General features: G+C 33.0%; 2 protein-coding genes across 2 annotated transcripts in view; one reads left to right on the top strand and one right to left on the bottom strand.

Moving 5' to 3' along the window:
• LOC111054179 (linear gramicidin synthase subunit D) overlaps nt 1-22,000 on the top strand; it is a 55,280-nt gene extending 33,280 nt beyond the window's left edge. The window contains exons 11-24 of the mRNA XM_039431808.1: nt 869-1,063; nt 1,552-1,740; nt 2,870-2,873; nt 3,337-3,466; nt 3,900-4,101; nt 6,785-6,946; nt 7,365-7,479; nt 8,620-8,735; nt 9,533-9,661; nt 9,796-9,971; nt 12,787-13,013; nt 14,417-14,650; nt 18,430-18,591; nt 21,463-22,000. Of these exons, the coding sequence (XP_039287742.1) occupies nt 869-1,063; nt 1,552-1,740; nt 2,870-2,873; nt 3,337-3,466; nt 3,900-4,101; nt 6,785-6,946; nt 7,365-7,479; nt 8,620-8,735; nt 9,533-9,661; nt 9,796-9,971; nt 12,787-13,013; nt 14,417-14,650; nt 18,430-18,591; nt 21,463-21,606 (2,185 nt within the window). The 3' untranslated portion in view covers nt 21,607-22,000. The remainder of the gene's footprint in view (nt 1-868; nt 1,064-1,551; nt 1,741-2,869; nt 2,874-3,336; nt 3,467-3,899; nt 4,102-6,784; nt 6,947-7,364; nt 7,480-8,619; nt 8,736-9,532; nt 9,662-9,795; nt 9,972-12,786; nt 13,014-14,416; nt 14,651-18,429; nt 18,592-21,462) is intronic.
• LOC111056636 (pre-rRNA-processing protein TSR1 homolog) overlaps nt 1-23,113 on the bottom strand; it is a 432,307-nt gene that overhangs the window by 282,147 nt on the left and 127,047 nt on the right. The window lies entirely within an intron of this gene.

Genomic DNA, 23,113 nt, shown 5'->3' with positions numbered 1-23,113 from the left:
GATCCGATTTCGGAGGTCATTAAGATTGTCTGGTAGAGGCGGAACATAAAACTTATCCTTAATAAACCCCACAGGAAGAAATCCATCAGTGTTAAATCCAGTGAGCGAGGTGGCCATGCAATTGGCCCTGTACGGCCAATCCAGCGGAGTTGAAAGCGAATGTCTAGAAAATCCAAAACTTCTCCATGGAAATGAGCTGGTACACCGTCATGCTGAAAGTAAAAGGACACTTGTTCATCTTGTTCAGCATGACGGTGCACCAGCTCATTTCCACGGAGAAGTTTTAGTTTTGGAATTCTGCTTTCAACTTCGCTGGATTCACCATGCAGGGCCAATTGCATGGCTACCATGCTCACTGGAGCGATGGATTTAACACCAATGGATTTCTTCCTGTGGGATTTCATTAAGGATAAGGTTTATGTTCCGCCTCTACCAGACAATCTTAATGACCTCCGAAATCGGATCGCTACGGTTACACAACTTGAGCCTAATATGCTGGTACGAGTGAGGCAAGAAATCTTTCATCTGTGGGATGTAAGTCGCATTACCAACGGCTGTCACATCGAACCAAAATAACAACCACACCTTAAACTTGAAGTATTTTGTAACAAAATTACACCTTTCTCAATTCTGTAAGTAATTTTAATAAATATTTATGTGCTTTCAAAGTTGTAAAGTTCTTTTATAATCACTCTGTATAATACAATGAATTAGGAAATTGAAGAAGTTTTGGGCAAAAGCCTGTTTTTTCTTTTCCGATCGTTGTACTGTTTTTGCTAACCTAATAGATAAATAAATACAAATGTAGACAAATAATGAAGTACTGTTCATCCTCACATAAAACTAATTGTATAATTTATTTTTCTAGAATTCCGATTCTGGAAGCCTCTGGTAAACTAGACAAGAAGAAGCTAGCTGAAAGTGAGAAGGATTTTGAGCCAGGCTCGCTTCTCTTGGATGACCAGAGCATGTCACCTACTGAGAAACTCATTGCATCGGTCTGGTGCAACTGTTTGAATCTGATGACTGTCGATGTTAGCGAGAACTTTTTCGACTTGGGAGGGTGAGTACAAGCTTCTAATCTGTTTTTATATATGATATATTCCTTTGGCGTGTGTAATATTGGTACAATTCCACTTCCAATCCATTCTGATCAGCAAATGGCTTATGTAAGTCCTGAAGACTTGGTGTTAAAACATAGTGGAGCGGCGAAGGTAGTTAGCTTCAAGCTTAAAGTGTTGAAAATAATGCATGTATTTAAATGGATCAATTCACACCGCTCCACTATGTGCGCCACCATTTAAATACATGCATTTTATTTTCAACACTCTCAAGCTTGAACCTACATTTGCTATTTTTCCACCCACACAGTTGACAGCAATGGTTCTATACTAGAAATTTCAGATCTGCACATGCATACTGGATACTTCTTTCAAATTGTCAGCCAGAGCTCAGCACTTGTTGAATAATCAATTGTACCTGTTGGAGAATACAAGTGTTTAATTTGGATTGACTTTGTCAACATTTAATCTGATTGATCGTTTATTACAGACATTCATTGGCTGCGACTAGAGTAGTGAGTGAAATCAATGAGAAACTCAATAAAAACCTGGACACCAGCTCAATATTCTTGTACCCAACTGTACAGAGTCTGGCGAAATTTGTGCTGGGAAATGGAGGCAGTGAGAATATCAAGTTGGTTGAAGAGTTGGACTCCATTCACATTTCTTACCCTTCAGAGTGAGTAGTCAATGTTAAAGTAAGTAATAGAATACTTTATATTTAAATATAGTTTATAATAATTTCATTTTTATCATATTCTAATTATTATATTTTATTCAACTATCATATTTATCTTAATTATATAACTGTCTCAATTAAATACGTCGTGATAATTTGTGTAATCTCTATAATTATGGATCTTGTTTGATTCAATTGATTTTATTCGTGTCCTGTTTTTCATATTTGTCCATTCCATTCACAAATTTTGATTTATTCAATCATTGAATCATAATTATGATTGAATCAACAGTGAAAATTTGTGTAATCTCTATAATTATGGATCTTGTTTGATTCAATTAATTTTATTCGTGTCCTGTTTTTCATATTTGTCCATTCCATTCACAAATCTTGATTTATTCAATCAATTTTATAAGACATAAATTATGATTGAATCAACAGTGGAAATTTGTGATATTATTAATTATTCATTATTTCAAATAATATTTTTTCATTCATAAATTGATTGGTTGAAAAATTATTTAGAAATTAAGATTTACTCAAAATTATTCAAATTAATTGGATTAATTTAATTTTTAATTTGAATAAATTATCTATTATTAATTTTCAATTGGGTTATCAATAAGTTTAAAATAAATTAAAGTTTTTATTAATAACAAAATTATACAGACAAACATTTGATGGATTTCAGCCATCATTTTACCCATAATCAACCACTTCTCATATTCAATGGTAACTGTAGGAAAAAATTAATGCGAAATACGTGAGCAAAGTTCCTCTGCTGCACTCAAGAAACCATTCCGCCCTCGCCTACGGCTCGTGTGTAAACGTTTCTTTCGGTGCAGCAAACTGTCACTTTGCGCACTAGTTGCACAAATAACTATTTTCGTGTCTCACAATTTCACTACTACGTTTCTCTCAACGTTGCAGCCTATTTATTCAACGTTGTGGCATAATATTGTTAAGTGAACAACTAAAAGACTCAACCTATTTCGGACTATGTGTAACCTTATCCAAATTTGGGAGAGGAATAGCACAAGGTTACCTTTTTTTTCTCCCTATCATTTTGATGATGTATCTATTGTATAAATCAATAAAGAATAAAGAAAGAAGGATATTTCTATTTAAGACTTGTAGGTGATCCCCGTGCTTTGCAAGGGTCCACTTTAAAACTTAACAAACCGAAAACTTACCTACTGAAATGTTGAATAATTTAAAATAGGCTATAACCATCCTCGGTAAATTAAGAATCTATAATGCAAAATTTCAAGTTAATCAGTCCAGTAGTTCAGACGTGATGATGCGTCAAACATAATTTTCCTATCACGTACGTGTATAAGCCAGTTATTTCCTTTATTATAGTATAGATAGGTACTATGATAGATGTGCATAGTCAACTCACGTTACTGCAAAAACTAATGAATGATTAAAATTAATCAGCTGAGTAGTTTAGACTTGATGATCATTCACGAATTTCCTATCATGTACATGTATAAGCCAGTTCTTTCCTTCATTACCGTATATTATAGATTAATATTTTGTACGATGGACTTATTGTTACCAATACTGTATCAATATTGTTATTTTCTCTCATAGTGCTTCTTATACTGCATTGTTCGGAAAAATCCAACATCCTCTGCAATGGATAGAGTGATTGAGGCTCAGAAACGTTTTGGATTGCCTGAAGTGGATGAAAACCTTATGGAAAGAGTCATTGCAATCGATGGTAAGTAGTGAGAATTTTATTTGTATTTCATATAAAGTTTTTGTTGGCGATGACAGAGAGAGAATGGAGTAGAATACAAGCTGGAGAAATGAGGTTCCTCAGGGCAATAAAGAACTACAAGCCTTAACCTATTTCGGACTATTTGTAACCTTATCTAAATTTGGGAGAGGAATAGCTCAGGGTTACCTTATTTTTCCTCTCCCTATCATTTTGATGATGTACTTATTGTATGAATCAATAAATAATAATGAAAGAATATTGAAAATTGCTCTTGAAGAGTTACAACTACAGTAGTTTTGCTGTAATAAAATAAAATGGTACTTGATATCATATCTACTGTTTTTCAGCTATAATTACCGTCATTAATGTACCAGTATCAATAATAATTATAATAATCACAATCTTCTTAAATTTATAAATTTAATTTCACCAGGTGACGTATCTCTGCTCAATTTCGGCCTCTCTGATGATACCTACAATTCCCTTGCACCGGAAATAGATTTCATAATTCATGCATCGGCTAAAGTCAATCTGATATTTCCGTTTCACTCACTGTACAAGGATAATGTGACCGCCACCAAGAATATCATTGAGTTCGCCCTTCACAACAAAGTCAAGCCTGTACATTACATAAGGTTTGTATATCATAATTTAATATTTTAACATTTTATAGTTTAACATAATTTGAATGAGCTATTTGCGAAAAAAAGTTTCAAATAATTTATTAAAATAACTGTATTTGTGCTCTACTATCGTAAATAGTGTCTTGTTTACTTCCACATTTGGATTAATTCAATTTAATTTTTAACTTTAATCAATTTCATTACATAACATCATTGTCTGGGAATATTCCCAATTGATTGGTAACTTGTCAAATTGGTCTTATAATATAATATAATATATAAATATCGGGGCACCCAGCTTCGCTCGTTATTTGTTTATTGATAAACAGAACTCAATTATTTAAAATGATTGGGGATGGACTAACAGACACAGCCTAAAACTGATTCTTCCCCGAATTTCGATTTACATTATAAATATTCCAAAAAGTAGTTTATGTTCCATATACTTGAATTCAGGTCAAATTTTTACACTATAAATATTCCAAAAAGTAGTTTATGTTCAATATACTTGAATTCAGGTCAAATTTTTAGTCCAAACATTTTTGAAACCAGAAAAGCTCTAATTTATATTGTTTGCAAGCCAAATTGAATAACAAAATAACACTCACTAAACACTTAAAACTTTAAAATAATGATTAATTTTGAAAATTATGATATACTCTAATTTAGAATGATATACCATGTCATGTAAACAAATCAGACTATTTTATCAAATCAATGAAAAAGTGTGAGAAATTATTCAGAAGAAAAGTGGAAAGCTTTTTCCACTAGCTGGCTGGAGGGGAGACTAGAATGCTAGCCCCACTTCTACCTCTCCTCAGCGTTTTTAGTCTGTCAGCCAAAACGGTCTGATCAGCTTTTAGTTTTCAAAGTTGGAAAAAAATTATTTCTCTCTTAAAGAAGGAACTGATGTTTGGGGGTATGTCAAACCTTGTGGTTCATGACATTAAATTTATAAATTTAATTTCTCCAGGTGACGTATCTCTGCTCAATTTCGGCCTCTCTGATGATACCTACAATTCCCTTGCACCGGAAATAGATTTCATAATTCATGCATCGGCTAAAGTCAATCTGATATTTCCGTTTCACTCGCTCTACAAGGATAATGTGACCGCCACCAAGAATATCATTGAGTTCGCTCTTCACACCAAAGTCAAGCCAGTACATTACATAAGGTTTGTATATCATAATTTAATATTTTAACATTTTATAGTTTAACATAATTTGAATGAACTATTTGCGAAAAAAAGTTTCAAATAATTTATTAAAATAACTGTATTTGTGCTCTACTATCGTAAATAGTGTCTTGTTTACTTCCACATTTGGATTAATTCAATTTAATTTTTAACTTTAATCAATTTCATTACATAACATCATTGTCTGGGAATATTCCCAGTTGATTGGTAACTTGTCAAATTGGTCTTATAATATAATATAATATAATATATAAATATCGGGGCACCGAGCTTCGCTCGTTATTTGTTTATTGATAAACAGAACTCAATTATTTAAAATGATTGGGGATGGACTAACAGACACAGCCTAAAACTGATTCTTCCCCGAATTTCGATTTACATTATAAATATTCCAAAAAGTAGTTTATGTTCCATATACTTGAATTCAGGTCAAATTTTTACACTATAAATATTCCAAAAAGTAGTTTATGTTCAATATACTTGAATTCAGGTCAAATTTTTAGTCCAAACATTTTTGAAACCAGAAAAGCTCTAATTTATATTGTTTGCAAGCCAAATTGAATAACAAAATAACACTCACTAAACACTTAAAACTGTAAAATAATGATTAATTTTGAAAATTATGATATACTCTAATTTAGAATGATATACCATGTCATGTAAACAAATCAGACTATTTTTATCAAATCTATCAAAATTTCTAGATCATATTTCTCGTGAGATACGGTAAGCTGATTGATTACACAGCTGATCTTCCACACAGGCACAAGCATCTTCTGTTATCGACAGAAGACGAAATTATCATCTGTTTTTCCAAGGATGAATTATCCTTTTCATGTCCTTCAGCGAGTTTTCCCAGGGATGAGACCTAGTGCAATCGAATTTCTATATCATAAACCTATTATGTTCCAAATTTCGTGGAAATCGTTAGAGCAGTTTTCGAGATCCGTTGAACATAAATAACCATATAAATAGCCAGATATAAAAATATATACAGAAATTGCTCGCTTAATATAATAGGATAACAAACAATAAAATCAATTCATATTGAATCACAGGTTTAGGCTTATTCATTCATAATAAAATAAATTTCACCTTAAAATCTATCAACAATAAACTCTGCTACTGAGTAATAGACTTTTTCAGTTAACATTGACTTAATAGTGTTTTTTTTTTTTTAATAAACGTTATCCATTATTATTTGAGGCTTAAACATCAATTGAAAATAATCTGAATAGATTACTGTATATTTGCAAAAAATGATTTTGAGTTATTTATCGAAAAAACAGTATTAGGGTAAACGTAAACATGAATAGTGCATTATTTCTTATAAAAAAAATCTGTTCTAATTCACTTTGAAAGTGAAGCCTGTCTAGTAAGATTCATTTCAAACTGCACATTTTTACTTCTCTGATTTTTTCATCTTCATATAGTCGAGTTTTCAACTTCCCTTCCACTTTGAAAACTTGGATTTTAATTTGTTTTTACTCATTTTTCAGTACAAATGCAGTATTTGCCGACGGTATGGTGGGTTGCGGTGAGGACAGTGACATGTTTGCACATGTGGATCGTCTTCAAAGTGGTTACGGCCAAACTAAATGGCTGGCCGAGCAACTTGTGTTGCGCGCTGCTAAATCTGGATTGCCATGTGTTGTTTACAGGTTAGCACTAAATTACTTGAAAATTTTTATCTATTTTTTCCTTATTTAGCATTTTACATGATTCAATTTTATCATTGAACTTACCGAAAGGCACAACAGGCGTATACCCAAAAACTGTTTCTTCATTAATGATATATTTATAGTTATATGGTATGAGAAAATAATAAATTTGCCATGAACATTTCCATGTATAGATAGATGGTTCAGTCACTGGAAAAAGCTTGGAATTGCAGCGGTATAACGTATAGTGGTATAACGACAGCTGAACTTTCTTCTTGACTTAAACCTCTACATCATTCACTTGAGCTTGAACTAGATTATTTAAAAAATATATATACTTCAGAGTTAGTTTTTAATAGTTTTGTTTTTCAAGCTTGTATTTTCGGAGTTATATCAAAATGGGATGTGCATTTTGCAGATTTGGCAATCTATCAGGCAGTACTAAGGTAGCCAGTTGGAATCCGTCAGATTTCACTCTGTACATGATCCAGGGTGTCATCAGAACTGGGGCAGTGCCTGACATCAAATGGAAGGTATGTATGCTCCAAATTAATTTAATTAACTATTTAAAATTTATTAATTCTACTCGCAACTTTGAGCATTGCAGACAATTTGAATATTTTATTTAAACTTTAAAAACATCAATTTGGCCGAAAGTTTCTGAGAATTTATCCCTTCTACTTATTCTTTAAAAGTGTTCTTCAAAGTTCGCAGACAAAAATCGTAATACTCATCATCAAGGTCATCAGTTTTCAAAAATCCCATTTTCATTCTAAACTTTCTCTACTTTCATTTTATCCTCCCATAACAAATTGTTCTACCCTATCAGTAATCTCTTTTTCCAACAAAAAAGGTGCTGAAAGTTCTCCAACTATACCAGTAATATCTTTTTTGATTGAATTGAGTATTGATTGATTGAGTACTTTATTTATGTAGATTACAATATATACTGGCTTATACACTTATATACAATAGCTTACAATACAGCAAAATTATAGATGAATTCACATAATATAGACTAAGAAAATAATTATTGAACTGTATATGTTATGAAAAAGCAATTTGTAATATAATAACTATAGATAATTATATTGTTATGCATTTACATAAATTGGCGGAGCTTTGTACATATCAATGTCCATTCTTCGGAAAGAATATTAAAAATATCCTCCCCACTAACTCTCTACCAAACTACACTTTTTTGTGTAGTTGAGAAGTTGATATTGTTGTAATTATCATATGTAGATATGAAATATGTGGACAATTTCTTAGTATTTTTATTTAATAGTAATATCTTTATTATACTCTAACAATATATACAGAGTTGGGCAGATGGGTTGGGTCAAACCCGGACGCCATTTTTCAAATGTTGTTTTCTATGTGTAATTAATGTTTTTATTTTCTCTCGTCCTCAAATATCAAAATGGCAACATACAAGGTATGTACTGAAAAAAATGAGTTCGTTCAAAAATAAGCATGTGGCAGTTGTTCCAAATCCTCCGTACTTCATTGTCCAACCGTGTATATTATTATACGGTAGTGTTTTCACTAGATAATGTGTGTTAATATCAGATAAATGTGTGCAATTAATTTTGAGTTCTGCTCTGTTTCCATGGATTTGAAAATTTGATGAGACTTATTTCATTCATACTAGTTTGTTTTTTTAATTTTAGATGGAAGTGACGCCAATTGATTTTGTGCAAGAAATGTTTGTGGAGTTGTTTCTGGATCTGAATAGCTCGATTGGAAAAATCTACCATTTTGTCAATGAAGATCTACTCCCATGCAAGTAAGGAACTAGTATTAATTCTTTATTCATTATTACTTTCCTTGCCCTTAAATAGCCTTCTACCGTAAATAAGAAGAATATTAGTATTACTTTCACAAAAACGTTTTTTCTATATTGATTCAAAATTACTATTACTGTATTAAAGATGGTTCAGTTACAATAAAAAGCTTGAAATTGTATTGGTGTGACGGGTTTTTGCTCTTGACTTAACTATCTTATATTTAAGACTGAAATTGATTTGTATTATAATATTCACATTCTATTTGTATAGATCCCAAGTTTACATAATGATTTGCTTCGTTTACTATAATTAAGAAGTGAGTATTAATTAATATAAATGTAATGACAAAATAATATTGTTTATCATTTATAATAACTCTTCAAGTTAATTAGTTTTATCTTCTTTATTGAATTTACAGAATATTTTTTATTACTATCGTATTTCAAAAAACTTTAAAGTGAAAAAACACTCACATTCTTTGATGTGGCACATCAAATACGATAGTTATAATAATAGTGAAAACAATATGGATAACCAACAACGAGAATATTACTGATAAATATTACTTATTCTTTGAATGACAGGTCGCCTTCCTGAAACTGATCAGTTTCAGGAAGATGAGATACATACTAAAACCTTTGTTATTATATCTTTACATGACAAGTAAGATATATAGAATGACTTATGGCTATGACATATTGCCGTATAATGAATTATATAAATATAGATTGGTGATATTATTGTGACTGATTCTTGAATTGGTTGTATCAATCTCAATTTGTATTTATTTCTCTAGAGAATTGTGGAAACTAATGGAGAGAAGGGGCTACAATTTGAAATCACTGCCTTACAACGACTGGGCCAAACAAGTGCATGCTAACGAAGACTTGAAACCTCTGTCACATCTACTTCAATCGTTGATCAAGTAAGTCAATCAACATTATTCTAAATCTTATCCAATAATAATTACATTGCAATTAAATTAATTTCAACTATTTTTAGTTGAAAGTGAATCTTGCTATATTTAAAGTATCATGAACAATTTACTATTGTTTACAGGAATGAAAATTACTTCACTAACTTGTCTGAATTCAAAAAGGAGAGACTGAACAGTTTCATTGAGAAGAGAAAGGTGACATACCCGGTAGCCGATGCTGAGCTCTATAGCAAATACCTTGACCATCTCCACCAATTGGGATACATTCCAGTGGCCTCTAACAGTCCCAGTAAGTCAGGTGAGCTCAATCTATTTTTTAAATCAAATCAAGTTTTATTCAATGACAATATTTACATAACAAATTCTGTTAAAAAAATTCATGGCTTCTATATTATTAGCATTCGTTGCCTTGGCAACCCTTCAGACAAAAAGTTTGTTATCTTGTTCAAGTTCAATGTTCAAGTTTTGTTAAAGTAAAGTTTAATATAATTCTTCATTACTTTCCTTGCCCTATTACCATAGGTAAGAAAGTATTGCTTTCCAAAAAACTTTAAGGTACCCTAATTTCATGTTTTCTATACGTTTCAAGGTCCCCTGAGTCCAAAAACATGATTTTTGGGTATTGGTCTGTATGTGTGTGTGTATGAGTGTATGTGCGTCTGTGTACACGATATCTCATCTCCCATTTAACGGATTGACTTGAAATTTGGAACCCCGTAGACTACCAAATAGTGTCTATGAAGCTTGTCCCGTCAAATACCAAATGAGGAATTTTACCATTGGGATAGTATGTCCCAATACAAAAAACACGATAAAATGAATGAAATTTTGTAAATAGCTTTGCAATTTCAATTTCACATGTTATTATTGACATTATATGAAGTTATTTACTCGCTTTAAACTCAAAATGACACTGCAAATCACATTAGAACAGCTTCATTCAGCACAAAACTAGCATCTGACACATGCATGCATGAGAGCATATAACCACAATATAACCTCCATTCACAATAATATGGCGATCAGATAATTCTAAACAGCTGATGTATTTTACAGAATAGACCCTAGACTACCGCTGGGATTCATTACTGTGTAGTTTAGATGATCTATTCACCCACTGGGATTCGATGAACTTCTATTGGGACATATTGTCCCAGTTGTAGTCTGAGGTTGGTCATTTCTGCTGGGACATATTGTCCCGTTGGTAGTCTAAGGGTTAAGGTCCTTACACTATAAGGATCCGACACGAACAATTTCGATCAAATGCGATTCAAGATGGCGGCTAAAATGGCGAAAATGTTGTCAAAAACAGGGTTTTTCGCGATTTCCTCGAAAATGGCTCCAACGATTTTGATCAAATTCATACCTAGAATAGTCATTGATAAGCTATATCAACTGCCACAAGTCCCATATCTGTAAAAATTTCAGGAACTCCGCCCCATCTATGCAAAGTTTGATTTTAGATTCTGAATTATCAGGCTTCAGATACAATTTGAACGAAAAATTTTGAGTGGAAAAGATTAAGCACGAAAATCACTACAATTAATGTCCAGTAACATTTTCACCTAAAATTGAAAATAGGCTAGAAATTCGAGAAAATGTCATTATTCAACTGCAAACTGTTGGCAACTGTTGATTCTATTAAATCATTCACTATGAAGAGATAGCAGACTTCGTGTGTCTCCAGCGGTATAGTCCTGTCATCAGCTGGCTCAGATCTTTGAATAGTAGACTTGAGATGCGCGGGAACACTAGCGTCAGGTGATCAATTTTCATAACGGCAAGGAAAGTTGTGTGAGTGCGCCACACCAGATTTTTTTTTCAGATCATTGAATACAATACTGTTTAATTAAGGAAATTCTTGTCTGCAAACAGGAGTGAAATACATTCAGAACTCAACTAAAAATGCTTATATATAAACTCAAATTAAAATACTTATCTAAATTAAGTTTTATTCGTTTTATATCAAATCATGTTTTCTTAGGTTTAAGCTCAAATTTATTTTACAACGTATTATTTGTGTATCATGAGAGGAATGATGGTGTTTCGGGGTTAGCCAATGAGAGACCAGACTATGGGAATTAGGGTATAGTGAGGTCCACGTTATAATGACAGTATTTGATCAACTTTGGTTTTGCTATCCTTGTCTATCATTCGACAAATCCGGTGGTACTATCCTTTTGTAGGTCCACAATGATGCCAATTATGTTTTTGACAGTGTAAAAGTATAATTACTTAATGCAGAGAATCGGCATCGCTATTCTTCTATCTTTATCCACTGCCATTATAAGGTGGACCACACTATAGGGGGTACCCTGAGACTCTGGAAGTAGCAGGCATGTGAAGTTCCCATCCGCCAGACTGTGGGAGTAGCATTACAGCATGTCGAAAAACCTTCTCACTAGTGCTTCTTTCCGAAACGCTCGCGTCCCCTTTCGGGCGCCTGTGTGGTGGACGCGCAAGCGCCGACGGCTGCTGTATGACGCAATGATTATAAATAACAGCTGATTTTTATTTCTGTGTGTGGCCAGCTCACAAATCTTCTCCCATTAGGATTACATGTAAACTTTGAAGGACTGTAGGAAAGAGTCCTGAAGTTGGATTTTAAATTTGATAGGCCATAAACCTGGTCCTGAACATAACGAACACAACTAAAAAAATCATCAAATTCGGTGCACACATAAAAAAGTTATTGATTGTCAAAATTTGAGGCTTGATTTTTATTTATATAGATGACGTTCGGCTTTCTTATCACAGCTGTCATATGTAAATAATCTGATGTAAGATTGAAATATTATGAAATTCAAATGGATTGATAAACTTGTATTAGATGTTGACTGGCAGTTTTCTAGTTATCAACGTTTTTTAAAAAATATCGAAAAGTTGATACATCTCGAAAACTATGGTCGATATAAAAAATTTTACTAATCATTTTTTATTGCAAATTTCAGGTTGTATCTCTACGGTCTTCGGCTGTTACATCTTTCATGGAACACTCTGTACAGTTCAAACTGTCAACATTAATTGGGAGCCTTGGTAGTGTTATCTATCAGGAACATTGCTATTTTAAAGTGAATCCCTTTTATTGGATAATTTATTTTTACTTTTTTCAGATGCGAGTTCTGTGGTGGACAAAGATCTGAGCGGCAAAATAGTTTTGGTGAGTGGAGCTTCATCAGGTATTGGAGCCGCCATTGCCGAGAAGCTGGCTCTGTGCAATGCAAAGGTCGCCATGTTTGCTAGAAATTTAGAGAGATTGGAGAATTTGAAGAAAAAATTGGAGCAGGCTGGAGCTAGCCAAGTGCTTGCTATGAAAGTTGATGTCACTAGTACTAGTGAGGTGAGAAAATTAAATTTTCTTCAAATATTATTCCGATATATTTGGTACTATCAGTACGTCAGTATGAAGATAGAGAGATCTTGATAGAAACAATTTTGATTAGTTTTTGAAGTATCTCGTATATTGAGTAAATATTGTTTTCATTTATACTCATTCTCTTCAACTATTCATCCGTAAATTCAGTTCAATTGAGGAAATTGACATTTTTATATCATCTATATGTTCTAGAGTTTTTGAAGTATTTAGTAAATTTAAAATTTGTCTCAACTTCAACTATGTTTTCAAGAAGGCAGTGCGAAATAGTTGTTGGGAGGAATGTACATTTTGTAAGAAGCCGTCGGTCCCGGCTGCCTAAAAAGCAGTCGTTAGGTGATGTCAGAGGCCCTGAAATTGATCAGTTGCAACCTGAAAACTCTGACACCAGACTTGAGCCAGCCAGGTCACTCAATATTATTATATTTCGTTCATTTCTGACAATATACTAACATCTGAAAAGGTTAAACAACCTGGAAAAAGTTGTCACGTTATTTTTTTATATTTAAATAACGATTAGCCTCCTGCTTGGCATCAGTCGGTAGAGCATGAAATATTTGATATAATTATAAAAATTAGGTCGTGGTTTTTTAATAGGATACAGTCTCATAAAAATCTTAGATATGAGCTTCCCCTATAATTCTGGTAATTCATTAAAAAATAAATATATATATATATGGTACTTATCCTATAGTGTTGAGGAATTAAAATAAACTGCACACCATGAACAATTGATACATATATTAACAATATTGCAAAAATAGATCAGGGCAAAAAATATAAAGAGCGATAAAAATATACAATATAAAAATAGAACAATAATCGAAATCAGTAAACTATCACAGGCTAAATACTATTCTCTAAATTTATAGCACGAAACGTTACCATGTGCTTTTATTTTTTAATCATATGCATCCCTTTGTATGTAGCTGCGATATAAGCCTGCTAATACTTGTCAACTTGGACAATTCCATTAAAAATAGGTTTCCTAAAATCAACTTGATAAATTGGCAACCAATAATCTAAATATATATTAAATTCTCTAGTATCTAATAGATTTCTTTGCAATGAATATATATTTTATCTCAGGGTGCAAGATTCGGCACCTGACGGAATAAGTAGAGCAATTCATCCAGTGAATCAGAGCCACAACAAACTATCGCAAATTATATTGCAAAAATTAAAGATCATATGAATATGCATTAACAGCCCAGATTTTATACTTCTTTGATTTATTAGAATTTCTGAAATGTACTGACTCATTACTCCTCTAATAATATCTACCCAAATTTCAATATGTTACAAAGTGTTCTCATGTGTTTTAGATAGAGAAATGCAGTTGAAATTATGATTTTATTTGTTTTGTTTAGGTGAAAAATGCAGTAGAAATGATAGAACGGTTGTGGGGTCCAGTGGAGATTCTGGTGAACAATGCCGGCTGCATGTATTACCAGCTGATGAAGAACTGCGACGTTGCCAAGTGGTGCGAGATGATCGATGTCAACTGCAAAGGATCGCTCAACTGTCTAGCGGCTGTTCTCCCCAACATGACGCAAAGGAAATGTGGCCACATTGTAAACATCACATCCGATGCTGGCAAAATTGTGAGTTCAACCAAACAGAAAAAAACATGAGTTTAACCATGGTTTGTAGAATTCATTCAAAGTTTGGAAGTTTTGTATCAAATTATAGTGTTGTGTGTCAAGTTGAGATTATACTGTATCATATTGTGTTGATACTGTATCATATTGTGTTGATACTGTATCATATTGTGTTGATACTGTATCATATTGTGTTGATACTGTACCATTTATGGTGATATCCCATGTATAGGGCGTTTATGTTCCAATTTTCAATGTTAAATCGAGTCCTATAGTGAGGTCCACGTTATAATGGCAGTGTTTGATTAGCAATGGTATTGCTATCCTTGTCTATCATTCAACAAAGCGGATGGCGCTATCTCTTTCTCGCTTTGCTCTGTTGCCAGATCGTCTTTTAACAATATAGAATTATTAATTAATTAACAAAATATTTAATCCTTATTATGGAAATTGATGAAAAATATAATTTCTCGCTTAATAAAATATAACTGATTATTTTAAACGAGAATGGACATTTAATATTACATAAACCTGTACAAAATACGCTCTTCCGAGTACGTTTGACAATTGGAAAAATAATTTCAATTATTTGTGAGAAACTTTTTGCTTTCACCACCTACTAATCTAAACAAAAAAGTTTCTAGCATGTCGAAAATTTCATATTTTCTGTTCGACATTGACGAACATAATCATTAATTAAAAAATAACTATATGTCAGATAAAAATGATCCAGACACCAATATAAAGGAAACACTCTCCCCGTTAATTTGATACAAAATTATTACGCATTACGACGCCCCATGATTCTGAGAGAAGTAATATTCATAAGAAAAACAAATCTTTGCGATGTTTTCAGTTTTATCATAAAAGTTAAATTTCCTTTTAATCCTTCAACCCTGAAGCTTTTTTAGTACAGACTACTAGGATATCGGGGATGATATTCTACATCCAATTCTGACTGACAGAATCCAAGGTCAGGGCAGTGGACTGTGAATGATAGTTGGTATAAATACCTACAAATAAATCTTTGAATTCTGTGCATAAAAATACTGATAGCTTGAAGTGTGGTAAGTACGCCAATAAAAGACTAAATGAATCAACAAGATAAGATTTAATAATAATAAGATAATAATAGGCAGATGGCCACATACAAAAACAATTGTAAGAAGACTGAGTTGAAAAATCTTGGGAAAATTACAACATGTGATAAAACGTTAGAGAAATACAAAATTTAGATGAGATTAGGTCAATGACATTAATGACCATTGAAGTCTGACAATAATCGAAAAGGTAATATTAATGATACCTGAATTGCGAATATAAATTGAGTGCTATAATGAAAGTTATTGCTGCAAAGTTCAATCTTAATGATTTACAAAAGGAATAATAATAAATGACAATGATTTACAAAAGGAATAAAAAATGACAATAAGCTGCAAATAGTGCTCAACAAGTGGAATACATAAAAATATATGCGGCATAGGCCTTCAGTGATTTGAATGTCAAGATAGACATCAATCGAACGATAAATAGGCGTCAGTGGCCTTAGAAAATCACTTGTAAAGCCAAGGGTAGCTGTCAAATCCAATGAAATAGTTGCTACTATTGAATACAATTATATAGGCGTCAGTGGCCTCAGAAAATCACTTGTAAAGCCAAGGGTAGCTGTTAAATACAATGAATTAATAGGCGTCGGTGGCCTTAGTGAATCACTTGTAAAGCCAAGGGTAGCTGTCAAATCCAATGAATTAATAGGCGTCGGTGGCCTTAGTGAATTGAGTGTCAAGGAAGACATCAATAGAATGATAAGTAGGCGTCAGTGGCCTTAGAAAATCACTTGTAAAGCCAAGGGTAGCTGTCAAATCCAATGAATTAGTTGGCGTCAGTGGCCTTAGTGAATTGAATGTCAAGATAGACATCAACAAAACAATTAAGTAACACATAAGTAAATGAAAATTGAATAGAACGATTTACGTAACCTGAATAAAATTTTGAAGAGGAGATGCAGCCAGGCAGACAGGCAATGACTCCGCAATACCCACAGGAACAGGACATCAGCAAGCGATGACGTGATCTGGCCATGCGATGACAAACATGGAAGCGTCCACCACAGCAGGCAAATCCCCCAGTGGAAATGAGAACAGGAGCAAGTAGAATTCCAAACGAATAATCTGACCTTCAAGTTGTTGAATTTTTTGAATGATTTCCAAACGGTAGAGATGATGAACTTGAAAGTTTGAGTTTCAAGAGGTGAAGTCAATCATTAGAAGAATGGCAATTGAAGCCCACACGAGGTTGTGAACTTGACAAAGTTTATCAGCGTAGATATGCGAAGAAATCGATGAATAGTTGAATCACAGTTGAAGAATAGAACAAACGAATTAATTTGCAGAAGTAATTCACACTTTAAAAACGTTCCGTAGATCAAATAAATAGCGATAAACGCCCACACGAGGTTGCAATTTTTGACAAAGTTTATCAGAGCAAATATGCGAAGCAATCGATGAATAATTGAATCACAATTGAAGAATAGAACAAACGAATTAATTTGAAGAATAATTCACTTTTAAAAACGTTTCGTAGGTCCGATGAATATGGATAAAAGGTTTAGACCGAAAGCGTAAATGTGCTCTCGACTAAGAACCATTGCAAAAGACAAGAAGATGCTACAATGCTGGTCAGAAAAAGGAAGATGCCGGATGTGTTTGAAACGTAGGTAAAACGTTTGCAAACGTATGGTGAAAAAGTAGTAAATATCTAGAAAGTAAGATGCCTAAAGACAAAATAAATTCCAAAAAATCGAATAGTACAAATATTAAAATTGCAACGGCAAATAATCCGATGAAAAATACGAATAATATAGGAAACCAACTTGATTAGAGCAGTGGGGCAAAGAACCGTGACTGTGACGTCACTGGTCAGCGCGGACGGACAAAATGACGACATGATGTCTACGTAGTAGCGGAACGAGTAACAAGTGGAACCGTTCCAATAAATGCTTTGTCAGATTTTACACTGACGTTGAATTGGAAATTTGAGAAAAGTGCAATTTTACACGATTTGGCAATCCTGTAATGTTTTTAGGATGGAGGGCCAAGGATCAACTTATTTTACACAAACTTTAGTTCTTTTGTGAAGCTATGTGACGCTGGCAGGTAGTCTCTCATACTATGCCGTTTTTACACCCTCTCGCAGCCGAAACCGTAATAATAGACAGTAGTCGACAGTTATCTGCTTCAGTTAGCAAAAAATCTTATGAAATTTGGAACATAAACGACCTATACCATGGGATATATTTTTAAGTTATCTTTATTCTATGGTACAACTATTATTATTCCTGCAAAAAGTCCACTTTCAAAACTAAAACCTGTATTCATTGTCAATTTTAAAGACTATGGCCCAGTTGCACAAAAGCCAGTTAAATTTTAACCGTGATTGATTTCACTATGGAACCAATAATTTGACTCATTTTATATTAAGACTTATATTTTATCTCCCTACCATTTTGATGATTGAATAAAGAATAGAATATTTAAATAAAGAATTTGAATAAAGAATAAGATTTGAATAAAGAATAGAATAAGAATATTTTTTGTATGGTTGAATAAAGAATAGAGAATCAGAGAAGGCTTTTTTAAAAAGACGGCTTCTCTGATTGGTTCTCGTGGAATTAATCACGGTTAAATCTAACCGGCTTTTGTGCAGCCGGCGCTGTAAATGATTTAAGAAATATACATTTTTCAGAATTTAATTAGTATAATAATTAATTTTTCATTTTTCAGTCATTTCCGGGTCTATCGGTTTACTCAGGCACCAAGTTTTTCATGGAAGCAGTCAGCTCAGGTCTAAGAAAAGAATCGATCGATGATAATATAAAAGTGACATGCATTCAGCCGGGTGATGTGGCTACAGGTATCCGAACTAATAATGTCAGTGAACAAGAGGTTAGTAATCTTATTTCCATTAATATAATATTATTATTTCAATCAATATTTTTAGGGATATTATTTTCATCAATGCTATTTGACATTATACGTTTGTATTACACTATAGGTACAAGGCTAGGACACCAATGGTATCTTTGTGTAATAGCAGCAGCTCAGTTCCCCTGCGATGATTGTCTGACACTAGTGGTGTCCCAGATCTGGTGTCCCTCGTGTAATAAGTGCCTGTTCACATGACAGCAATTTACGCTCGGTTGTCGCGCGGTTGACCAACCGAGCTGTTGCCAGGTATAGGGAAACACATGGTGCCGTACACATGCAACGCTCGGTTTTAGTAGTCACCGGCGAATCGCGGCGGTTGTAGTCTCTAGTCCAACCGCTCGGTTGTCGCTCGATTGCCGGGCGGTTCGATATACTAGAGCAGGCATGAGAGTGTACACATGTCTTCAGTCAACCGAGCGGTTTCGAGCAGAGCAGTTCACATAGTACACATTCTATTACAATTTCAGTTCAATTAAAATTTCATTCTATTACAATTTTCATTTCAGTTAGTTAGTTAGTACAGTTTAAGTTAGTTTGTAGAGGATCATAGTTCATAGTAGTATCTAGTTCAGTTTAAGTTAGTTCGTGGAGGATCATAGTTTATAGTAGTATCTAGTTCATTTTAGTTTCAAGTAGTTCATAGTAGAAATATGGAAGTAGGCTTAGAATCCTTTGACACTGAATTGTTTATCAATGAAGTGGCGAAAAGAAAGTGCATTTGGAACATGGAGTGCTCGGATTACATGAATATAGTTCTGAAAAGGTCTGCTTGGCAGGAGATAACAGACATTTTTTCAGAGAGCAGCAGTTCACAGGAGCAAAAAACAGCCTTAAGTAAATATACTCATTTTTTAAAAATAACACCAGAATGATAATATTCAACACACAGTAATGTCAGTAATATGAATAATGTAAGAAGCAGTAATATTAGAGTGATATAGTGATAAAGATTGAGTACATAGATGTTGTAGTAATTATTTATCATAAGCAATACCCTTAACCGAGCGCAAACCGCTCATGAATCGCTGTGTACGAGGCTGGCGAACCGAGCGATTTACCAATCGAGCGACAACCGAGCGTGAATCGCTGTCATGTGAACAAGCTCTAAGAGCTAATGACCCGCGACTCGCTCGGACACTTGGTGTCTCGCTGGTGTCCTAGAGTAATGCCCTCTAGTAGTGATGACTGACTTTGGCTACAAAACATTATCATATTTATAATTTTATTGGAAAAAATTATTTCTCTTCTTAAAGAAGGAACTGATGTTTGGGGGTATGTCAAACCTTGTGGTTCATGACAAATACATATATTATTTCAATTAATATTTTTAGGGATATTATTTTCATCAATATTATTTGACATATAGGCTTATATTAGACTACAGTGAGGTTCACGTTATCGTGTCAGTATCAGTGGAGCTGTACTTAAGTGGTCACCCTTCCAACAAAGGTGCCCTATCTTCTATAATGAGATTCACTTTCAACTGTCAGCATTCCTTATGATATAACATTGATGCTTCCCATTTATCCAATGCTGACAGATTCAGCTGACTCCATATCAGTTTTTTTTACAATTTCTGCTAGTTTTGGTTAATAATTTTTCAAATAATTTCTGTTTTATTTCCTTAAAATTCATTTATTATTTTCTTTTTGCATTGTTTTCTTCTCTACTAGGAACTTTTCTTTGTCTTTGTTGATTTTTGATTTAGTTCCTCTTTTTTAATTATCTAGTTTATTTTTTGAATGAAAAAGACTGAGTAATTGTCAAAAACCACAGATTTATTGATACTTAAGCTGCGTTTACACCGGAGTTAATAACACGAGTTATTAACAAAAAGTTATTAACTTGACTGAATCGTCAAAAATTTCTCTTGACAAAAGTTAATAACTCATGTTTCTAACAGAAAATTCCTTGTTATTAACAAGATCTTGTTACCAATATAATTGACTTCCATATGATTTCATTTTAACGAGACTATTCATATGATATATCAGCCGGAATAAAAAGCAAAAATTGTCTTCAAATTTGAATTGAACTTTGTGTGTGATCATTAAAATAATGATCTTCATCTGATCTAATGTAAATAAATTATAATGCGTTTACACCAGAGTTTAAAACAAAAGTTTTCAACATACGTTAATAACATTTTCTTTTGGCTGCTAGTTTTGTTATCAACAAAAGTTAATAACTTTGTCACGTGTTTTTTCTGTAGCTGTAGTTATTAGGGAACAGCTGTAGTTGTAGAGTAGGGATTCTGGGCGAGCGGGTTGCGGGGAAGATAGTAACCTGTTATTAACAAAAGTTACCCACTCTTGATGGATAAAATAAATCTTGTTAATAACAAGGAATTATCTGTTGAAAACACGAGTTATCAACTTTTTTCAAGAGAATTTTTTGCCGATTCAGTTAAGTTGACAACTTTTTATTAATAACAACTCATGTTATCAACTCCGGTGTAAACGCAACTCAACATGATGTTTTGATAACAAAAATGTTAAAAACTTGTGTTATTAACTCCGGTGTGAACGCAGCTTTAGAAGGACCGGTTTCGGTTATTACACCATTGTCAATCTCTGACAATTGACAATGGTGTAATAACCAAAACCGGTCTTTCTAAGTATCAATAAATCTGTGGTTTTTTTGACAATTTCTCAGTATCTTTCATTCAATATGAATAATTACCACAATGACAATATCAACTTCTCAACTACACAAAAAGTTTATTTTTTGTTTGCATTGTTTTCTTTTTGTTATCTTTCAATTTTTTTTCAGTTGATTTTTGTTTTTATTTTGTTCATTTCTGTTTTGTTCCTTTTCATTTGGTTCTAGGCAGTGGACAAGTATGATTTTTCCAGCAGCATGGAAATTCTGAACCCGTCAGATGTGGCTAACGCAGTGGTGTTTGCTTTGAAGCAGCCATCCTACTGTTCAATCAACGAAATATTGATTGAACCCCAACAGGGACCGATCTAATATCTCATTATATATGTTTTTGAAACAGTATTCATGACAATACCACGGAGTCTGACTTAATATTGTAATTAGTATCTATGTTGAAGTGTTTCTTCTAGCTTTTTAACTATAATGTTGTAATACTCTAATAAAATTAGATCCTATATTTCTTCTTAAAATGTATGAGATCAGGCTACCTATTTTATTTATAAAATAATAGTTATAATTTCTGTGATTACCAATGAATTGCAACCAGAGGAGTTTACTAGCAAAACAAATACATAATTATTATAAAATAAATAAAACAATATAAAATCTTAAAGCACGTACCCTTTATTTTTTAAAAAAACTTTAAAATAGTTTAACCATAGGTCATAATATGACCTATATATATGACCCATATTATGTTAATATGTAACCATAGGTAAACTATTTTAAAGTTTTTTAAAAAATAAAGGGTACGTGCTTTAAGATTTTATATTGTTTTATTAATTTAAAAAGTAGCCCATGTAAATGATTTTTTTATAATTATTATATTATACATACAAAAGTTGCTAATACTAAACTTAGTTCTAATTATTATACCCCACTATAATAATATGTGTCGGGGTGATCTTAATATTCTTTTCTAAAACATGTATAAAAAATTTAGTTATAAAGGTTAGTTATTGAATCGAATTATTGTACCTTTTTATAATATATAATAGATTAAGAATAAAATATATTTCTAATACCTTTTTTACCTTATTGTTGATTGTTGCCACCTAAGTAAGTACCTACCTGTTTCTATGTACAATTCTCAATGAAGTTTTGTGTAGTTTTATTTTGTATGGTTGTTTTAAGTTACTGTGGTTTACTCAATAGTATTTCCTATTATAAAATCGTCTCTTACGTTATAAAAGGAATCTGGAAACTTACTCGACAAGTTGCACAAAAATCAAATCAAATTTTTACCACTGTAAAATGGTAGCCTACAATCTAACAAAACTGATGCAATGACGTCATTTTACAGATATCGAAATCAATTGGTTTTTGTGCTCAGCTGTGACCCTCTGTGTTCAGCCTGGTCCACAGGCAAAACGATTTGATCGCAGAAATCTGTTTGCACTTATATTCGTTGCTATCATAGCCACCTCTAATACAAGGCCCCGGCCTACGATATTGCAACGTCGCAGTGTAGGCCTAGAATCTAATACATGATTGGTGAAAAAGATTTAAAAAAATACCAGCTGATCTTTTTCACCAATCATGTATTAGATTCTAGGTCTTCACTGCGACGTTGCAATATCGTAGGCCGGGGCCTTGTATTAGGGGTGGCTATGTTGCTATAAATTGTACATCGACGTTCCATCCACATGCAACGATTTTTTGCGCCAACTTCCTTCGCAATTTGTTGGTCTTTCCTCTTTTCTGTCTTTCAGTTGTGATCAACATGGAAGAGATAATGTGGTCCCTTTATGTAATTTGTTCGGCAAAAGTAGGGAGAAAGAAATAATTCAAACCAAGAAGTAAGTGGTGTTGTTTTTAT

This window comes from Nilaparvata lugens, chromosome 7 (assembly GCF_014356525.2).
Source record: "Nilaparvata lugens isolate BPH chromosome 7, ASM1435652v1, whole genome shotgun sequence".
NCBI classification, from domain to species: Eukaryota; Metazoa; Arthropoda; class Insecta; order Hemiptera; family Delphacidae; genus Nilaparvata; species Nilaparvata lugens.
The sequence above is the reverse complement of the archived record's forward strand: the minus strand, read 5'-3'. Positions and strand labels throughout refer to the sequence as shown.